This window comes from Emiliania huxleyi (genome assembly GCF_000372725.1).
Source record: "Emiliania huxleyi CCMP1516 unplaced genomic scaffold EMIHUscaffold_78, whole genome shotgun sequence".
Lineage (NCBI taxonomy): Eukaryota > Haptophyta > Isochrysidales > Noelaerhabdaceae > Emiliania > Emiliania huxleyi.
In genome coordinates this window covers 73,827-88,652 of record NW_005196163.1, presented here as the reverse complement: position 1 = coordinate 88,652, position 14,826 = coordinate 73,827, and the positions used below count along the sequence as shown (strand labels likewise).

At 65.3% G+C, this 14,826-nt stretch overlaps 5 protein-coding genes across 5 annotated transcripts; 2 read left to right on the top strand and 3 right to left on the bottom strand.

The window, feature by feature from the left end:
* Positions 1-353: 353 nt before the first annotated feature.
* Positions 354-2,573, bottom strand: EMIHUDRAFT_218137 (hypothetical protein; the record flags this gene model as incomplete). Its single annotated transcript, XM_005760021.1, has 3 exons — positions 354-1,315; positions 1,392-1,584; positions 1,836-2,573. The coding sequence occupies 3 exons, from the start codon at positions 2,571-2,573 to the stop codon at positions 354-356; spliced, it is 1,893 nt and encodes a 630-aa protein (XP_005760078.1).
* Positions 2,574-2,957: 384 nt separating this feature from the next.
* EMIHUDRAFT_106385 (hypothetical protein) lies at positions 2,958-4,599 on the top strand (the record flags this gene model as incomplete). The annotated part of the gene is made up of 6 exons (XM_005760020.1): positions 2,958-3,188; positions 3,320-3,469; positions 3,676-3,821; positions 4,077-4,165; positions 4,199-4,444; positions 4,517-4,599. The coding sequence occupies 6 exons, from the start codon at positions 2,958-2,960 to the stop codon at positions 4,597-4,599; spliced, it is 945 nt and encodes a 314-aa protein (XP_005760077.1).
* Positions 4,600-6,743: 2,144 nt separating this feature from the next.
* EMIHUDRAFT_218135 (hypothetical protein) lies at positions 6,744-7,997 on the top strand (the record flags this gene model as incomplete). The annotated part of the gene is made up of 1 exon (XM_005760019.1): positions 6,744-7,997. One exon carries the CDS (start codon positions 6,744-6,746, stop codon positions 7,995-7,997), a length of 1,254 nt encoding a protein of 417 aa, XP_005760076.1.
* Positions 7,998-8,629: 632 nt separating this feature from the next.
* Positions 8,630-11,435, bottom strand: EMIHUDRAFT_218134 (hypothetical protein; the record flags this gene model as incomplete). The annotated part of the gene is made up of 2 exons (XM_005760018.1): positions 8,630-8,855; positions 11,410-11,435. 2 exons carry the CDS (start codon positions 11,433-11,435, stop codon positions 8,630-8,632), a joined length of 252 nt encoding a protein of 83 aa, XP_005760075.1.
* EMIHUDRAFT_453264 (hypothetical protein) lies at positions 11,379-14,204 on the bottom strand. The gene is made up of 5 exons (XM_005760017.1): positions 13,389-14,204; positions 12,874-13,135; positions 12,610-12,791; positions 12,313-12,362; positions 11,379-12,158 (listed from the first exon to the last, which is right to left on the bottom strand). The coding sequence occupies exons 1-5, from the start codon at positions 14,180-14,182 to the stop codon at positions 11,683-11,685; spliced, it is 1,764 nt and encodes a 587-aa protein (XP_005760074.1). The 5' UTR covers positions 14,183-14,204; the 3' UTR covers positions 11,379-11,682.
* Positions 14,205-14,826: the final 622 nt, after the last annotated feature.

The following is a 14,826-nucleotide window of genomic DNA, read 5'->3' as shown; positions in this document are numbered from 1 at the left end:
CATGTGGAAAAAGACTAAAGAGGGAGGACGTGCGCGGGGAACGGCGCGCGTCGTGTCGTGTGCACGAAGCCGTGAATCTGCCTTTTTAGCGAACCCAGGAGAATCAAACAAGTGGTAAATACCACTCATTTACCAGTAAATGGCGAGCACTGCGGGGGTGTGTGTGCTCGACCACCCGGGTGTGTGTGCACACGACCACGAACAGTGGTCAGGTATTATATGTTACCAGGAGAGCTACACGACGTGGGTTTTTCTCCTTTCGCCTCCTTTCGCTCGCTTGCCTTGGCAACACTCGATGACGAACAAACGAGTTGAAATTACTCGAAGCAACGATCGTGCTCGAGATCGTGCGATCACCGTGCCTCCCTCGCGCGTGCGATCCCGTCCCTGTACCTCTGCGTGAGTTGCGCTCTGGTAAGTCGCTCCTCTGTCGAGACGTAGCTGCTCGTGCCGAGTTTCTGGCCCTCGACCGGCGCCACCTGTGTGTAGCTGCTGAACTCCAGTGGTACCGCTGCCGGCGGTGCCGGTGGCTGACAGCCGCAGCCTGGGAACAGCTGCTCCCAGCAGCTGACGGCACTCGCAAGCGCGCTGCCCGTCGCGCTGCCCTCGTCGGCTTCGCGGAGCACGAGCGGCGCGCGCACGCCCGCCAGCCGCATCGCGCGGTCCACTCGCAGCAGCTTGAGCGCGCCAGCGAGCGTCGGTGCGCGGTAGAGCACGGCCACCTCCTCGCGGGCCGTTGCCTGGAAGTCGACCTCGGCGCCGACGTCGAGCCCGGCGCCCGCGAACACGCCGACGTGGCGCAGCATGGACCACTCGGCGGGGTTGATGCCTGTGTACTCGAGGATACGCCCGTGCCGCAGCTCGGGCGCACCGCGCCGCACCGAGCTGGCGGTCGCGCCGATGGACAGCGCGAGGGCGGTGGCGAAGCCGCCGCGCTGCGGCAGCGTCTCCGTCCGGAAGAAGACGGCGCGGCGGAACATGCGCACGAGCGCGTCCACCTCGCCGATCGCACGCAGCCGGCCGCAGCAGCGCAACGCGTGGTACACGTGCACCATGACAAGCAAGTGAGACTTGTGCCGCCAGACCACCTTTGCCGTCGTCGTGCCCGCCGCGATGCGCCCACCGAGATCGAGCAAGTCGCCTGCCAGCCACACGCACGACTGCGCCGCCGGCGCGTTCTCTAGGGCAATGTCGAGCGCATCGAGCTCTGTCCGGAGTGCCTGGCTGAGCGCGACATCGTCTTCGATCGGCGCCGACGCGAGAGCTGCGCGGCTGGCGACGCGAAGGAAGCGGAGCTCGCGCATGGCCGTCGTCGCTGGGTGCAGCGCCCGCTCCACGGGCGAAGGGACGACGTCGACGCCGTTCGCGCGGCAGAGCACGGTGGCCTCGACACCGCCACAGCGTCTCGCTCGCGCCGTACCCTCCGATGCCGTGTGCGTAGTTCGCCCACTGCCACAGCGCGCCATGGCTCGCCCACAGCTGCAGCAGTGCCGACGGGTCGGCAGGCAGCTGGCCGAGCTCGTCGGCGAGCATGCAGTGCGCTGGCTCGCGGTCGAAGTCGAAGTCGGCGACGGCGCGCTCGACCTGCAGCGGCAGCCGTCGGGGGTGAAGTCTAGCAGGGGGGAAGCGGCCTGCCATTGCATGACCAACCCGCGAGCGCACGCTGTGAGGGTTCGGCCCTGGGAGCCGCCCAGCAGGGCTCGAGATCGCTCGGAGGGTGAGGGTGGTCCCGGCAGGGTTGGGCATCGCTCGTCCTGCTGCAGCGTGCCGAGCAGTGCCTCCGGCCGTGCTTCCCACCCATGCTCGCCGCACAAGTTGGCGGCCTTGGCGTGCACCGGCGGCGACCCCGCGGCGGCGCCGTCGATCGTGACGGCGTAGCGGCCGCTCTGCGCATCGCGCGTGCCGAGGGTGCCGCAGCGGCCGTTCAGCTCTGGCTTGGCCTTCAGCTGCCGCAGCTGGACGCGTGGCGCCGCCGCCACCGCAAGCGTGCTGAGGTCGGTGTCGGGCAGTCCGAGCGTGAGCTGATGCTGATTGACGATCCGTTCGAGCTTCACCACCGCGAACGCCGCCTCGCTCGCCGCGCCGAGCAGCGTCGCCCCGTGGTCGGCCGCAGGCGCCCACTCCGCCCATACCTTGCGCACCTCCTGCCGCGTGCGCACGGCGTCGGCCAGCAGGCAGGCGAATGCGAAGACGGGGTCGGCCTCCTCCGTGGAGGCGGCGTCGACATCTGCCACATCTGCCGCATGCTCTGCCTCGGAGGGAGATTCGTTGTCGTCCGAGGGAGATTCGTTGTCGGCTGTCTCGATGGCGAGTGCCTCGAAGCCCACCGGGCTCGAAGACGGCGCGGCTGCCGAGGTCGCTTCGGTCGGTGGCTGTGCCGATGCGCGCGGCGAGAACAGGCGGCGGAACTGGCGCAGGAGGCGGCAAACGTACCAGTGTCGCTTCTGCTGCTCCTCGGCCGCCTGAATTGCGCGGTAGAAGGCGTTGGCCTCATCCCGAAGCGCAATGGCCGTGTCCAATGAGCCGCGCACAGCCACTGGCATCTTCTCACCGCGCTTGGCGAGCAGTTCCATTGAGCTCGCCCAGTCGCGCAGGGTGACTGAGCTCAGTCCCGTGAGGCTGTCGCACCACTCATGCACCCGGTTCGTGCAGTGCTTGTATCTCGCGTAGGTGCCTTCCCGCTCGCTGGAAGCCTCCTGAGCACGAGGCGGGGCCGCGCGACTTGCGGGCTCGGCTCTTCTTTTTGTTCGTCATCGAGTAGACCTGCGAGCCCGAGGCCCAGGGCTGCGCGAGAAACGAGAAACACGCGGAGCCCCTTTCTTGAATCAAAGAAATCACGCCCTAAAAACAGAGCAGAAGAAGAAAAACACCTGGGTAGACACACATAGTCGCACAGAGAAGAAGAAAAACACCTGGGTGCCCGACTTTGTTCGGGACCAACTCAAGTCGCAGCCTCCATGATTGCCACAGCCGCCGACACCCGGCCCCGCCGCATCGCCGCCCTTTCGCTTGCCGCCATCGCCCTCACCTGTTTCGCCGCCGTCTACCACGCCGGCGTGCTTCCTCAACCCGACGAGTTTGGCCGCCAGAAGGACGCCGCCACCTTTCAGGGCGAGGAGAGCTGCAAGTCACGCAGCGGGCCCATCCACTCTTTCATCAACTCCGCGGTCGACAAAGTCGTCGCCAGGGTGCCCGATCGCCGTGCGAGCCCGCATCCTCAACGCCTCCCGCTTCAAGCCCGCATCCACACCTCCCGCGCAGTGGCCGCCGCCCCGCCACCTCGCCACACGGTGCGAAATGCTTCGCTCACTCCCACCAGGTGCCCGGCTCCAAGATCTCCGACCTGCCCGTGGAAGCAAACATCAACGTCGGACCCGTCAAGGTCACCATCTCCGAGCTCAAGATCGAGGCGCTGTCGGTCGAGTCGGTCGACTACGACTCGTGCGGCGGCTTGCGGAACGGGCTCAAGGTGACGCTCCACCTCTTGGAACTAGCTCGGCTCCACTTCCTCTCGGCTCCACTTCTTCTCGGCTCCACCTCTCGATACCTCCCGATAACTCCCGATATCTCCCCATCTCTCACGGTCGTCGTCATCCTACGGTGTGCGTAGCTCCCATCTCCCACAGTCTCCCACAATCTCCGACCATCTCCCACAATCTCCCACAATCCCATCAGGTCCACCTCACCGGCATCGACCTCGGCGTCGGGCTGCACTACGACGAGCCCGGCAAGTGGGGCCGCGGCGCCGCCAGCGGCGACGCGCGCACCGCCGTCACGGGCACCATCGACCTCACCATCTCTGAGCTCTCCGAGGTGACGGAGTGCGAGGGCCACCTCTCTGTGGGCGAGACGGAGCTGGTCGGAGAAAAGGCGGGCGACAGGCAGAGATGGGCCGAGATTGGCCGAGAGATGCCAGGAGTGCCGACACTCGCTGAGAATCGCCGAGGTTGGCCCAGAGTGGCCAGGATTGGCGTGACTAGCCCAGATTGGCCGAGGTCCGCCGAGGTCCGCCGAGGTCCGCCGAGGATGGCCGAGGTTTCCCTCCCTCCCTAACTGCCGGCTTCTCGGAGAGACAGGCGGGCGAGCGCGCCGCCGACGTCTCGAAGCTTCCGCTTCCGATCGGCAGATCCCCGCTTCGGCCCGCTCGGCTGTGAGACGAAGAGAGGTGAGCTGTGAGCCGTACCGGCTCTGTGAACAGGCAAGATCCTGTGCTACGGCCCGTCGGGCATCCCAGGCGCCGCGTACCCATATCTTTCCATATCCCCCCCATATCTCCCCATATCTCGGGCATCCCAGGCGACCGGGTACCTCCCGATATCTCCCCATATCTCCCCATATCTCCCCATATCGCGGATTCACAGCCGCGTGGACTGCGGACCCGCAGGCGGCCGTATGGCCCACGTCGAGATCTCCGGCGCGGAGGGCTCCAAGCTCGAGGGCAAGGGTGGCCTCCGAGGGGCGGGCCGCGATCCTCCTGCTGTGAACGGCGCCTCTTCACGCCCGTTGCCGTGCACAGGCGGCTCTTTCGAGGGGCTGGTCGCGATGCTCAACAGTGCGCTCGCGGCGCTCCAGGACAAGAAGCCAAAGATCCTCGGCTGAAGCGGGGAGCGTCTACGCGGTGCCGCCCCGCTGGGCGTGCTCCGAAAAGAGAGGGGCGTCGTCGCTTCCTCTGGCGGCGGTGTGTGTGTCTGACATGACTGTCTGCGCGGAGGATGGCGCATGTGCGTGCCCCCGCAACATGGCGAGGGCGCATGATGGACTATGGTGTGCGGGCGGGATGAACTTGTCGGAAATGGAGGTAACTTGGTGCGGCTCGCCGCTCGCGGTACCTGGTGAGTCGGGATAGGGCAAAATCTGGGGCGAATACGAGGGACAGGGGTCGCAAGTTGGTCGCGCAAGTTGGTTGCGCGGCGTGGCCCGCTGCCCGCCTGCCCCGCTGCCGAGGGCGCCACCAACCCGTGGCGGCGGCATTTCCAGCCCAAATTGGGCGCGTTCCGTGCGAGGGATCCCAGGCGACTGCCTGATACGAGGGACCCGGTCGCCTGGGGATCAGATCACCTCCGCTGCAGCCCAACCCTACTCTCATACTCATTTGCAACCCTCGGGACCGATAGGTCCGACCACTCCCACGACTGCTTTGTTTGTATCGCGCGCCTTGCGGGGGGGGGCGCGGAAAAGAGGAACCTCTTAGCGCCATCGCCACGGTGCTGCAAGCAGCGCCGGGCGACGACGACTTACCGCCTCCCGGTCCCCCTCGGCACACCTCCGCTGCTTAGTGTTTGACGACTCGAACCCGTGAAGCTTCCCCGTGCGCGGGTTACCCCGCACACACGGGGGCAGCCTGCCAGCCACGTATCCACGCAAGCGTGGTCCGCGCGCATGGCATACAGGCGTTCGCCAGACAGCGCAGAGGCTAGGCGACCGGGGAAGGACTAGCTCAAGGGCAACACAGCGTCACCAGCCGTTGGCGCGCAGAACGAGTCTGCGGCCCCCGGTTGGGACGAGTGCGCGACGCGGACGGACCGCTCAATATGGCCGGCAGCTCGCGCTGCCGGTGGGGTTGGTTGGGGAGAACCGGCACGGGGAAGGCCGTCCTCCCCGGAGGGGTCGCCCCCTGGAGAGGGCCCAACGGGCCCCCCCGGGGGGACGGGGACCCCCGCCCCGAGGGGCGGGGGCAGGTTCGTCGCCTACAGCGCGATGGAGTCAACCCTGGTTGCCAAGTCGGCGAGCGTGTTGTGTATTGAGAGGGAGACCATAGCAGATGCGAGAGCGGGGTCGTTCGGGGAGAAGGATGGAGGATGGTGGGGGAGGGTCAAGAGCAGGCGGACATCGCTTCCAGGGAGGGGGGCGCGCTTCTGCTCACACCACATGCTAGGGGGGGGGTCCCGCCCCCCCCAGCGCCTTCACCACATGCTGGGGGGGGGGTCATGGCCGAGGACCCCCCCAGAGAGTGGTCAGACCCTCCGGGCTCTTGATTTTACACCTCATTTTGCAGGATTTTCGAGGGTAAAACCATCCTTTGGAGCTACATGAGCCTTGAGACTGGTCAGATTCTCCAAGATATTGGACTTTCAGCCACGATTTCACAACTTTGGGGGCAAAATCGGCTCTCTGGCGGCTATTCCTAGCCCACGAACGGCTGGGGGGTGCCCACCACATGCTGGGGGGGGTCCGACCCCCCCCAGAGGCTTCACCACATGCTAGGGGGGGGTCCCGACCAGTCCCGACCCCCCCAGAGGCTTCACCACATGCTAGGGGGGGGGGGGGCGTGGAAAAAAACCCGCCCCCCTCCCTGGAAGCGATGTCCGCCTGCTCCAACCTCGATGGCAATTACGCATCGTGCTCCCCGATCATCCCCGATCTCCCTCGCCTGCTCGCTCGGCACGTACTCGGACCATATCGCTTCCATATCGCTCGAACACGAACTCGGGGGGCACGGCGAGGGTTAGCGACGGATGCGGTTCAGGGTCGGTGGCGGGCGAGCGAGGGGTGGCTGACAGGGCTGGCTGGGGTTGTAGCCGTTGGTGTAGCAGGCCCACAGTCGGTGTCGCTACCATCTTGCCTTTCCGAGTCCTGGCCGCCGCCCGCTGCTCCGTGTCCAATGCTACTGCTGTCGCCCCCCTCCGCGTTGCTTCCTCCGTAAAAGTTGTTGTTTTACACGAAAGTTTTAGTTGTCAATTTAGTAGCCGAGCGAGCGCTCGGCGCACTATCTATCGCGCCGCGACGAACGTGGTGCGCTTTCGATGTCAGCTGCCAATGTACCGGCGCACCTCTGCTGCACCTCGCCAGTACGACCACCTGGCGCCGTCGGCTTTTCGACAACCACGTTCTCCTCGGCTTGCCGGAATTGCTCGCTGACGGAACTCAACCGGACCGAGTGGCTCCCAGTTGGCGCAGAGTGGCTCCCATCTGGCGGGCGCTGCAACCGAGGCAAGCTGACTCGTAACACTGTGGTGCACGGCGCCAGCATAACGAGGTACAGGCACCTGCTACTACCGGAGGGCTGGCCAGATCCGTGCCACGTGGAAACCTCCAGGAGCACGCCGGCACCACTCTCCAGCCAGGCCAATCCGTCCTTTGCCCCCGGCCGGTCTGCGCCGAACGCGTCCATCGCAAGGCGGCTGGGCCTTTCGGTCTTGGGAGCTAGCGGGCAGTGGCTGGTCGCTCCCACCAAGCGGTTCATGGTCTGCACCATGGAGAAGAACGGGATGAGCGAGTGGATCCGTCTGATGCGCGCAACCACCGGTAGAGTGGATCGCCGATGCACGGACACCGCTTGCGCCTTCAATGGCCTCCTCGACGACATCCACGAGTGTCAGCTGCCGAGCGTGCGCGCCTTCGCGGCCGAGCAGCTGACGGCGATGCTGTACTGCCGCTCGATCATCAAGGCAGTCGTCGTGCGCGACCCGCTCGAGCGACTGCTGAGCGGCTACCTCGACAAGTGCGCCTTTTCCCATAGGGCTGAAGGAAGAGAGGAGGCGATGCCACTCATCTCGCACTGCCAGGGCTTCTACGCCAAAGAGCTGAAGGAGAGCGCGAGTGCCAACAGTACGCTCACGACCAGGAATCGGGCCCCACGCGAGATCATGCGCGTCCCGAGGTTTGCCGATTTTGTGGCTCGGCTGCACCGCACCCAGAAGCAGTCGCCCGGGTGGGACACTCACTTTAAGCCGCAGCACATGCACTGCGGGCTGGCGAGCAGGCGAGCAGACGTGCCGTCGCTGCTGCCGTCGGTGCACTACCACCTGCGCATGAGTGGCTCGCATTTCCATGCCAGCGCCGATGCGCTCTTCCGACATGTTGGACTGAACACGGCGCTTCGCAGAGAATTCCTCCCCGAGCGCTCCAACTCGGCGCATCGAACGGCCGCCAGCGAGCAGATGGCACGGTACTATACGCCAAGCATCGCGCAGCAGGCCCTCGAGATCTACGCGGCCGACTACGATGCGTTCGGACTGGTCAAGCCGCGCCCCGAAACCTTTGCGTCGAGTAGGTGAGTGAGGCCTTTTACTCGACGTAATGTAGGTACGTTGTATGTTCTGTTAAGGTGCGGTCATGGTACGATCGCACTCGCGCGTCCGGTTGGGGTGCGCCGGGCCCGGCGGGGCGGTTGGCACTAATACACCACTATAAAATCGCGGGGCGGTATTGAATTTCCCGCGGGTATTTTGTGAATATCCGCGCGCCGCGATCGAGGCTCGTTCATGTTCCAAGGTTGTGTTTCGCGGCATTGGTGGCCACGACTTGGAACGAGTTGGAAACCAGCGGGGGGGGAACGCGAATACTTTAGATAGATAGCTCCTGAGAGTAGGATAGCTCGGGGAGGCAACGGGCTGGTTCCTCATGAGGTCCGGAAGGACACACACAAGTCACAACTTGCAGCTGCAACTTGCACATGCACATGTGCATGCACATGTGCATGTGCATAGCCATAGGACGGCGATGTGCATGTGCAAGTGCATGCATGTGCATGTGCATATGTCATGTGCATGCACATGCACATTGATATTGCATGTGTGTTCGAAACATCGAAAAACTATTTGTGATAGTGTGGCGGCGCGCGCGCTGCCGCCACATCGACACCCTTGTCGACACCCCCCACCCACCCTCCCCGCTCGCTCGAGCGCCATCAAGCCCGCGCCTGCTGCCACTCTCGAATCTGCCGGCGCAGAACGTGGATGGTGGAGAGGAAGGTGTGCTCGAGCGCCTCGCCCGTCATCGGACTCGTCGACTTGGTCGCGAGCCAGCGCTCCATCGCCGTCCGCTCGTACGCATGCCCGTCCGCCGCCATCACCGGGTCTATCATCAGCTCGGTCGTAATCGGGCAGATGAAGTCGGCCGGCGGCTCCTCCTCCCTCGCAGCCGGCGCCTCTGCAGCTGCCGACGGCCCTTGCGCCTCCGCCGCCCGCCTCTCCTCCTCCAGCCTCGCGCTCTCCTCGAGCGCCGCCGCCAGCTCCGCCTCCTCCTCCGCCGCCAGCGCCCCGTCCTCTTCCTCCTCTCCCACCGCCGCCTCGGCCTCTTCCTCCTCTCCCACCGCCGCCTCGGCCTCTTGCGACGGCCCAGCGCCTCCCCCGCCGGTGTCCTTCTTCTTCTTCTTCCGCTTCTTCTTCCCCTTCTTCTTCTCCTTGGCGCGCGCCTCCGCCTCCTCCTCCGCCAGCAGCTCCTCAGCGTGCCGCGCCGCCTCGGCCTCCCTCGCCGCCGCCTCCAAAGCGCGCTCGCACTCGGCGTGGCCCTTCTCCTTGGCAAGCTGCAGCGCCGTATGCCCCTCCGAGGTGCGCGCCGCTGCGTCTGCGCCCGCCCGCAGCAGGAAGCGCACGACGGCGGGCTGGCCGTTCTCGCACGCAACGTGCAGCGGCGTGAAACCGTCTTCCTCGGCCTGATTGATCGCCGCGCCGGCGCCGAGGAGCAGCTGGATGCACTCAAAAGGCGGCCCTTCTCGCACGCGATGTGAAGCGGCGTGGCGCCGTTCAACTTGGCTTGGTTAACCGCCGCGCTGGCCTCGAGGAGCAGGCGGACGACGTCGAAGTGGCCCTTATGGCACGCAACGAATAGCGGCGTGGCGCATCTGACATGGGCTTGGCCGACCGCCGCGCCGGCCTCGAGGAGCAGCCGGACGCACTCGAGGTGGCCGTTGTGGCACGCGATGAACAGCGGCGTGGTGCCGTCGTTTAGACCTTGGTCGACCGCCGCGCTGGCCTCGAGAAGCAGCCGGACGCACTCGAGGTGGTTGTTCTGGCTCGCGATGTACAAAGGCGTGGCGCCGCTCATCTCCGCTTGGTTGAGCGCCGCGCCAGTCTCGAGAAGCAGCCGGACGCACCCTAGGTGGTTGTTCTGGCACGCGATGTACAGCGGCGTGGTGCCGTCGTCACTGGCTTGGTCGGTCGCCGCGCCAGCCTTCACGAGCAGCTGGGCGCACTCGAGGTGGCCGTTGTGGCACGCGATGAACAGCGGCGTGGTGCCGTCATCCTTGGCTTGGCTGACCGCCGCGCCGGCGCCGAGGAGCAGCCGGACGCACTCGACGCTGCCATGCTTGCATGCGATGTACAGCGGCGTGGCGCCGCCGTTCCCGGCTTGGTTGACCGCTACGCTGGCCTCGAGAAGCAGCTGGACGCACTCGAGGTGGCCGTTCTGGCACGCGATGAGCAGCGGCGTGGCGCCGTTCTCCTCGGCTTGGTTGACCGCCGCGCTGGCCTCGAGTAGCAGCTGTGCGCACTCGGGGTGGCCGTTCTGGCACGCGACGTACAGCGGCGAGAAGCCTTCAGAGCCTGCTTGGTTGACCGCCGCGCTGGCCTCGAGAAGCAGCCGGGTAATCTCGAGGTTACCGTCATAGCGCGCAATGTAGAGCGCGGAAGCGCCGTAGCCATCAGCCGCCCCCGCGCTCGCGCCGCTGTCGAGCAGCAGCCTCACCGCCTCGGACGGCCCGTGGCGAACGGCCCAGGTCAGCAGCGTGTGTCCTGCGCGTCGGTGTCGAGCCGCGCGTCGAGCTGGGCCGCGAGCGACGTGCCGCGCGTCCGCCCGGACAGCAAGGCGCGCAGCAGGGCCAGGTCGCCCTCGGCCAGGGCGGCTAGCAGTGTTGGGCCGATGGCCGCCGGCCAAATAGCGCGATAAAGAATTTACCAGCAGCGGTCGCAAAGAACTTTACCAAGGCTAGCGCATCACACCCCTCTCCTTAAAATCCCTGTGTGGTGGCGGCGTGCCGTCCTCCCATCCCTCCCTTGGGTTGTCTGTTTTCTTTCTTTCTTTCTTTTTACCAGTCCGACCCTGGCTGTGGTCCTCCCATAGTATGCACGCCCTCTGAGCGGGGCGGGGTGCGCACTGTGCCTCTGTGTTCGTGCGTCGCCCATCTCTCCTGGAGATGACTGCTCTATTTATTTATTTATGTCCTCCCATCGTCGTCCTTGCGCGAGGAGAGCTCGATAAATAAACTCGAGGGGCCGAAATATGCCGCGAGGAGGGCAGAGTTGCGCCGAAAGGCGGGAGCAGCCGCGAGAGCAAGGGATCGGCAGGCGGCGGCGGCGTCGCAGGATGAGGCAGACGAGAGCGACGGCCGACGCGACAGAGGAGGAAGCGCCAGGAGGGAGAACGACGAGAGTGGGACGACCGCGAGGTGGCAAGAAGGTTGCAGCGAGAATCGGCGAGGGACTGCGAAGGGAGATAGAAAGAGGCAGACGACCAAGGGTTAGTTAGGGTGGGCGACGGCTAGCACCACACTCCTCTCCTTAAAATCCGTGTGTGGTGGTGGCGTGCCGTCCTCCCATCCCTCCCTTGGGCTTGTCGGTTTTCTTTCTTTCCTGTGTCGGTGAGAGAGAGTTCTGTTTTGTTGAATTCTTTCTTTCTTTCTGTCCTCCCACCATCCCTCCCTTGGGCTGTCCGTTTTCTTTCTTTCTGTTCTTCATCTTCCTACCTAACCTAAGCACGACACTGGGCATGCACATATACACACATACTGGGCACGGGACTGGCGCGCACTGGCACTAACACGCGCGATAAAAAATGTCCCGAATAGTCACACTCACACACACACGTGCGAGCACATATGACGCACAAAATGCCCGGACACGAGGAGCGGGCGCGTTAAGCCCTGCCCCTGGGACTCTGTCAGGCCTCTGTCAGGCCTCTGTCAGGACTCTGTCAGGACTCTGTCAGGACAGGTGTGGGAGCTCCACAAACCACGTTCTGTGCTCATCCCTGCCACCCATGTGCCATCGGCGCACCGCCAAGGGACGCAGCAACAGCAGAACCAGAAGCAGCTGCAACCTCGTGCAACCCGGCCCGCAGCGCCCGCACCTGCCTTCGCCCTAGGAAGCCACGGATCATGCCTGCGATCTTGCTCGCTGCGCGCGTGCGCTGCTCCTTCTCCACCGCTGCTCCCTGCTCGCCGCCGCCACGGGCCTGCCCCGCGATCTCCTCCGCGATGGTGGTCCACTCGCCCCCACTGCCCACGCGGAAGACGGGCAGGTCGGCGGGCAAGTGCCCCCGCCCCCGCATGCTGCGCAGCTGGGCCAGCGAGTACGTCTCCACCGAGCACTCGCCCGCCCTCGGCCCCTCCACCGCCGCGGTGTAGTAGCGCGGCTCGGCGTCGGCGGACAGCGGCGGGAGGGCGGTGGCGAAGCGGCGCACGAGGCCTGACCACGCTTGCAGCGCCGACTCGCCAAAGCCTAGGATCGGTAAACGCCCAGGTCAGGGGGGGAGAAGCGGACAGGGTTGGTGTCGGGGTTAGGGTTAGGGTCGGGATAGGGTTAGAGCTAGGGACGTCTCCACACGGGAACTATAGGGGGTAGCCCAGGCACGCCTTCGCCGGGAGCCGCGCACGGCGGCGGAGCGGCGGCGGGCACTCCCCTGCTGCGGGGGCCGGCGCCCGGCTCGCAAGCGGCGGCGAGGGAGCAGGAGGCGGCGGTCGAGGCGGCGGCGACGGTGGCGGCGGCGACGGTCGTGGCGGCGGGCCCGTCGGGGGCGGCGATGGAGGCGGCGGCGACGGCGGAGGAGGTAACGGTGGCGGCCGAGCCGGCGGCGGCCGTGACGACGGCGGGGGCTCTCGCTGCCGGAAGCTCGCACTGGGGGGCGACTTGGCGCTTGGGGGCGAGCCATGACCCAAGGAGGGGGCGGGACCTCTGGAGGCGAAATTGTTCTGCCGCCTCCGACGGCGGGGCCTTGAGGTCGCCGATGATGGCCCAGCGGCCCGCAGGGATGCTCAGCTCGATAACGAGGCAAGGGACGTAGAGGAGGAGACCGGAGAGGAAGAGGTAGAAGCCAGGGCCGAGCGAGGTTGCGATGACGCCGCGCCAGTTCGCCTGCAGCACCGTGGCGATGGCGCTAAGAGGTTCCTCTTTTCCGCGCCCTCCCCGCAAGGCGCGCGATACACATCGCCTGAACTTCGACGCTGCACGCGAGGCCGTAGTGAATCGTGATGGCCGCCGCCCAGATCAGAGGCACCGCCATCGACCAGACCAGCAGACCCTTCTTGCCGCGATCGGTCCTCGCGGTGCCGCGTCTGTACCCGACCGCCTGCAGCGCCAGCCAAGAGACCAGAAGCGCCGCGACGCAGAAGGCCATCACGCGGAGGGTCTCGGAGGCCTCGTCGCAATCCAAGATGTCGTTTGTGTACCTCAGCTCCATCCGCTGCGGAGGGTAGTACCTGCGGACCACCAAGCGAGGGGTGCGTGGGCTGCGGGTGGGTGGGCGGGATCGCAACGGGTTCTCGGGCTTGTGGATGCCGCCAGTAGTCGTTGCAAAGGTCCTGTCGGACGTCGCAGTCATCGAACTGCTTGCGGAAGGCGCCGAGAAGGACGTCAACCGACTCGCACCCATATGCTTCGGGCTGGTTGGGGATGCAGGTAGTCAGGAGCGTAGAGTTTTCCGCGTAGAGTAGTTCTCCGCGTATAGTATACCATTCCAGTGGGACCGTCACATTCACTGGGACCGTCACACTCCTCCTCACATAGAGGTAGAGGTGGTGACCTTGAAACCCCGCCTCGAAGCTATGCCGTTCTTTGGAGTAGACCTGCGTGCAGTTCGCTGTCGTGGCAGGCCAGCTCCAGCTGACGCCCGCTGTGGCCGATGTCGTGGACGGCGAGCACGCAAAGTTTGTGCCATCGCGTGCGCGGTACGCGTGCGTGACAAACAGGGGTTCCGGTCCCTGCAGCTCTGGAATGATCACTTTCCGGCCCGACGACGCCTCCAGGAGTGTTTTCAGGAGCCTCAGTGTGTGGGCGGCGTGGTGGGAGTGGTGATTGTCGTTGAATGCGTAGAAAGTATCCTCCATCACATCGTGCGTAAAGCAGCCATTGTCGTCCGCTCGATCGCCGGTGCCGCGCCCGTCCCTGTCTAGGCAAGCACGCCGAAAGCCAAGGGAGTACTTTCCGGAGATATTGGTTGCGTCCACGTCCATGTACTCCTGCACGACTGACGATTCCCGAGCCGCGAACGTCGGCGCATGCGAAGCATTGACCGACCCGACATCGTACTCGTAAATTGCGTCATCGTCCACGTACCACAGCACCCACGGCAAGGAAATAACGGCGTGGGCGTGCAAACTGTTACCAGCGAGCGCAGCGGTCAATACACACGCCAACGCCGCCACCGTGAGGAAAGCCTGGACTAATATGAGCTGACGCCGGTGCTTGCTCGCGCATCGGCATCCCCAGGGGTCAGAGAGCACGCAGCACAGGACGGTGGTGACCATGAAGAGAGCGAGGGAGGGAGAGAGAAAGGCGGCGGAGCAGAGGCAACGAACCTGGACGACTGAGAGCAAAGGAAGAAATTAAAAGGTGGTCCCAGTGGTGCGGTCGTTGGTCAACACCGCGGCGCGCGCGCGCCGCGGGTGCTGCACAACAAGCGGAGAGCATGGGCGGGCGCTCTATCGCTCTCCGGCGCCCAACTTTGACTATCGATTACCGCCGGTTATTATAACCGGTGGGAGATCGTTCCTGCAGACGGAGGGATTCAACGCGGCGATAACTGCCCGAGACGTCCCTAACCTTTATTTATTTCTGCCCTGCTTCAGGAACCGGGGGCCGTCTTCCTCAACCAACCAAACCTCATTACCGACTGCCGGTCGTTGGGGACACGTGACTCCCGCAAAGGGCAGTGTCTCCACCCGGGAGTCGGACATTCCAAACCCCCCAGAGCCCAGTATGCCCCGCCCCATCATACATGCCTTCTCCAACTCTCCTACTCTACCGACTCCCCCCCCCCGGCGAGCCACCCCTTTGCCCCACAGCAAGAGTCAGCGGGAGCGGTACCCCCCTCGCCAGCCCCCCCAGGTAGCCGCCGTACCCGGGCTCGGCCTGCGGCGGCTCCCCCCTTTTGAAAAGAGAAACCCCCCCT

Excerpts from the sequence above, each read along its gene's own strand:
- EMIHUDRAFT_453264 (XM_005760017.1), bottom strand. The coding sequence starts at position 14,182 with ATGGTCACCACCGTCCTGTGCTGCGTGCTCTCTGACCCCTGGGGATGC. Across the intron at positions 13,136-13,388 it reads GTGACGGTCCCACTGGAATG|GTACTACCCTCCGCAGCGGA; the intron begins GTATACTATACG and ends GGTGGTCCGCAG. Across the intron at positions 12,792-12,873 it reads GCCTCGCGTGCAGCGTCGAA|GCGAACTGGCGCGGCGTCAT; the intron begins GTTCAGGCGATG and ends ACGGTGCTGCAG.